This window comes from Solanum stenotomum, chromosome 2 (assembly GCF_019186545.1).
Source record: "Solanum stenotomum isolate F172 chromosome 2, ASM1918654v1, whole genome shotgun sequence".
In the NCBI taxonomy this organism is placed as follows: Eukaryota; Viridiplantae; Streptophyta; class Magnoliopsida; order Solanales; family Solanaceae; genus Solanum; species Solanum stenotomum.
Genome location: NC_064283.1, coordinates 9042180 through 9046079, shown reverse-complemented (window position 1 = coordinate 9046079; position 3900 = coordinate 9042180). Strand labels below are relative to the sequence as shown.

Genomic DNA, 3900 nt, shown 5'->3' with positions numbered 1-3900 from the left:
TCTTTCTACCATTTGATGCATGTAATGTGAAGCATTTTTTTTTTTTCCATCTTCTTCTCCGCCAACTTTTCTTGGTATATATAAACTCAACACCCTTTTTCGTTTTCCCCCATTTAACCGCACCAAAAGAAAGAAAAGAAAAAGGGGGGAAAAACAAGATTTTTCTTGGGTAGCATCGTTTCCATTTTCTATTGCTTTGGTTTCTTCACCAACTCANATCCCATCTCCCTCTTAATCTTGATTTGTCAGACACTTTTTACCCTATAAAAACTGAATCTTTATACCATTTGATGCATGTAATGTGAAGCATTTTTTTTTTCCATCTTCTTCTCCGCCAACTTTTCTTGGTATATATAAACTCAACACCCTTTTTCGTTTTCCCCCATTTAACCGCACCAAAAGAAAGAAAAGAAAAAGGGGGGAAAAACAAGATTTTTCTTGGGTAGCATCGTTTCCATTTTCTATTGCTTTGGTTTCTTCACCAACTCACAAGCATCTTCTCGCATCGTTTGGCTGTATAAATAAGCGTACGATCTCTAATTAATTCTCTGTATATTCTGCATTTTCTGGTGTTGATCTTAACTGGGTTTTCTTTTTCTTGGTTATGTGAGCTCTGTTTTCATTTCGATATGTTCAATGTTAATGGGTTGATTTGTGATTTTTACGATTTCTGCTTTTATCTGTTGGTGTAATGTGTGTATGATTTGATATGGGCTAACCCCACTTTGTTTAATCGATGTCATATCTTGTTACTCGTTAGTCAGTGGGTTTTGTAGTTCTTAATCTTGAATTAGATCTATCTTGATTGCTAATTTTATTGGTAATGCTTAGTTATTCAATTGATGGGATTTTGCTCTATGCTTTTCCTTTTGGCATTGTTTGTGTTTATTGCACATTCATTTTCATCTTGATGTAGAAATTGTTCCTATGAAAGAGGGCAACATTTTGTGTTGAACTCTTGGAACTCAAGAATTAGTTCTCTGTTTCTCTGAGTAAGTGTGTTTTACTTTCTTGTTACATCTTTACTAGTTGAAAACTTGAAATGTTGCTGTTTTTGATTTGCATGAACTTTTCATTGACAATTATGGTTTCTCAGATCTCAGAATGGCTGCAACGACACTTTACCAATCGGTTGGGACTCTTCAGTCTTGTAGAAATAATGGTAACTCTGGATTGTGTCCTGATTATGGGCATGTTTCCTTTAGATCAGTGTCCAAGGGTTTCAAGGTTGATGTGGGATTGTTGAGAGGAGGAAGTTTTTGTTCTAGAAAGAGAAGTACTTGTGTAATTCACGCCTCTGCTTCTCAGGCTACGGTGTTTGATGAAGCTTCAGCACCATCAAGTGCCACCACCAGTGACTCCAACAAGAAAACAAGTATGATAGTCCATCTCTTGAACTGTTATTTTCAAAATAATCATACACACAGCATAAGATAAGATGAATCTGTGATCATTTCTTTCATTATCAAATTAAGAAGTAATTGTTCCCCTTCCTGGAAATGATTTTCATGGGATAAATTATATGATTGTTTTAAGCTACTCTGCAGCACCACATCTGATTCCCATATTCCTCTTTTCCCTTCAGGTGAAGCTGCTTTGATCCTGATTAGACACGGTGAGTCTATGTGGAACGAAAAAAACTTGTTCACTGGTTGTGTAGATGTGCCTTTAACTACAAAGGGTGTGGAAGAGGCAGTTGAAGCTGGGAAACGAATTAGTAATATACCTGTCGACATGATCTATACTTCTGCTTTGATTCGTGCTCAAATGACTGCCATGCTTGCCATGACTCAGCACCGCCGCAAGAAGGTAATTTTGTGGTTAAAGCTTGTAACATTTGGACTTTTCTTACTTTCATTTCACAAGGGTAAGATGTGTTTGGGGGAAACTGTATCATAATAGATAGAAATATTATGGTTTGATTAGAAGCATAGTGCGTTTTCCTATACATGCTTTCAAACTCCAGTAGACTCCTTTCAGTTTGGTTTATCCTTCTGCTCTGAAGTGTATTGGTAGCCTAAAATATTTATCATTGCCACTTTCATGTCAATTTTAGGTGCCAACTATCATTCATGAAGAGAGTGAACAAGCAGGAGCTTGGAGTCAGATCTTTAGTGAAGATACCAACATGCAATGTATACCAGTTGTAACAGCTTGGCAACTAAATGAGAGAATGTAAAAACATCTTCTCCTTCCAAGGTTATTTTTCCTATATCTTTATATATCAGTTGATGGTTCTGATGTATGACTTTGCTATTTTGTAGGTATGGGGAATTACAAGGTCTTAATAAGCAGGAAACAGCTGATAAATATGGAAGTGAGCAGGTTCATGAGTGGCGTCGTAGCTATGATATTCCTCCTCCGAACGGAGAAAGTTTGGAAATGTGTGCAGAGAGAGCTGTTGCCTACTTCACAGAGCACGTAAGCTGAAGCATATTCTGTTCCATCATATTATCAATCCTGTTTTAGGTTTTATGAAATGACATTGTTGCTGTAATGTTGCAGATTGAACCCCAACTGGCAAGTGGAAAAAATATAATGATTGCAGCCCATGGGAACTCATTGAGGTCCATCATTATGTATCTTGACAAGCTAACATCCCAAGAGGTGGAATTTCAAACTTATTGGAATCTCTTGCATTTTTTTTGTCTTGTCCTGTTAGGAAACAGTACGAATTGAAACTCTCCTTATCAGGTTATAAGTTTGGAGCTTGCCACTGGAATCCCCATGCTTTACATATTTAAAGAAGGAAGGTTTATTCGCAGAGGAAGTCCTCCAGCCCCAACTGAGGCAACAGTCTATGCTTATACGAAGGTATGCAAATTCTCAAAGTTATGTTTGAAGTCGTTTCGTCTTTGTCTAGACGTCACATTCTTGTTTGACGAACAGTTAGATGAAAGTGAAGCCTGAAAGAATCCTGTTGATCAACTGGTTAATTTGCTTTTAAGGGAATGATTTAAGAAAAATAGCTTTGAACATGCAAAGGTTATTATTGGGCATACCAATTGGGTTATAGCACAAAGTTGAACTTCATATAGTTTGCTAAACAAGTATGAAGTTTCATATAGTTAAGAATCGGAAAATTAGGTTGCTGCTGCCTCTAACAAAGGCGAAACAGCGGTGCTTGCTTCTATACTTTGGAGTTTCATTTGATCTAAGTTGTCTGAGTAAGAATCCTCAGGTTCTTACCGCTCCAACATTAATTGAGATATTCTTCAGTCGGGCATAGAGTACAGAAGAAATAAGTCAAAAAGGAACATAGTAAAATGCAAAGCAAACAATCTTTACATTTGTTGAAGTCCTGCATTTTTAGCATTTAGCCGGTTATAGCTAATTGATTATCTTTGTATGACCAAGTACTCATTTCTTTTTCATAATCACAGAAATTGGCTCAGTACAGACAAAAGCTAGATGATATGTTTGAGTAATGTGACAAGGTATGGCGATTTACTGGTGTTCTATTACTTGAAAACCACCTGCTATGATTCTTGAATCTAATTATGTCATGGTTTGTGCAGGGGTTTGCTTTCAGTTGAAGTAGATTTGATATGCCTCTTGAAGACTAGTTTCTCTTGCAAATGGGAGTGATTTGTTTTTTCGTTTAATGTAGTCTTTCGCATAGATAGGCCAAACAAACTCGGCCACTTTTTTCGTAAGTGTTGTTCTAATGCTGTGAATTGTATGAGTAGACAGATTAAAGACAATGAGCTTACTAGTGTTTTTGTTCATCTATACAGCTTATAAATAAGACAATGTAGAATATACATGGGGTTTCTTTTCTCAGCTAGCTATGTGCAGTGGTTCCATTTACATTATGCTATTTTCATTGAATGTGCATTGCATGTTGATCTTCAATTTTTATTTTAAGTTTGTAACACAAAATAGTTTACTCAGAAAGAT

The 3900-nt window shown here is 36.4% G+C and overlaps 1 protein-coding gene across 2 annotated transcripts; it reads left to right on the top strand.

Moving 5' to 3' along the window:
• Window positions 1–247: 247 nt before the first annotated feature.
• Window positions 248–3667, top strand: LOC125856885 (2,3-bisphosphoglycerate-dependent phosphoglycerate mutase 1-like). Of its 2 annotated transcripts, none has more exons than XM_049536537.1 (9): window positions 248–527; window positions 1104–1375; window positions 1586–1809; window positions 2057–2175; window positions 2265–2421; window positions 2506–2607; window positions 2695–2814; window positions 3384–3437; window positions 3519–3667. In XM_049536537.1, exons 2-8 carry the CDS (start codon window positions 1105–1107, stop codon window positions 3426–3428), a joined length of 1038 nt encoding a protein of 345 aa, XP_049392494.1. In that variant the 5' UTR covers window positions 248–527; window position 1104; the 3' UTR covers window positions 3429–3437; window positions 3519–3667. The 2 variants fall into 2 exon arrangements, with proteins under 2 accessions (XP_049392494.1, XP_049392495.1); XM_049536538.1 differs by lacking the exon at window positions 248–527 and adding an exon at window positions 568–606 and having other exon boundaries at window positions 3519–3646.
• The last annotated feature ends 233 nt before the right edge of the window (window positions 3668–3900 follow it).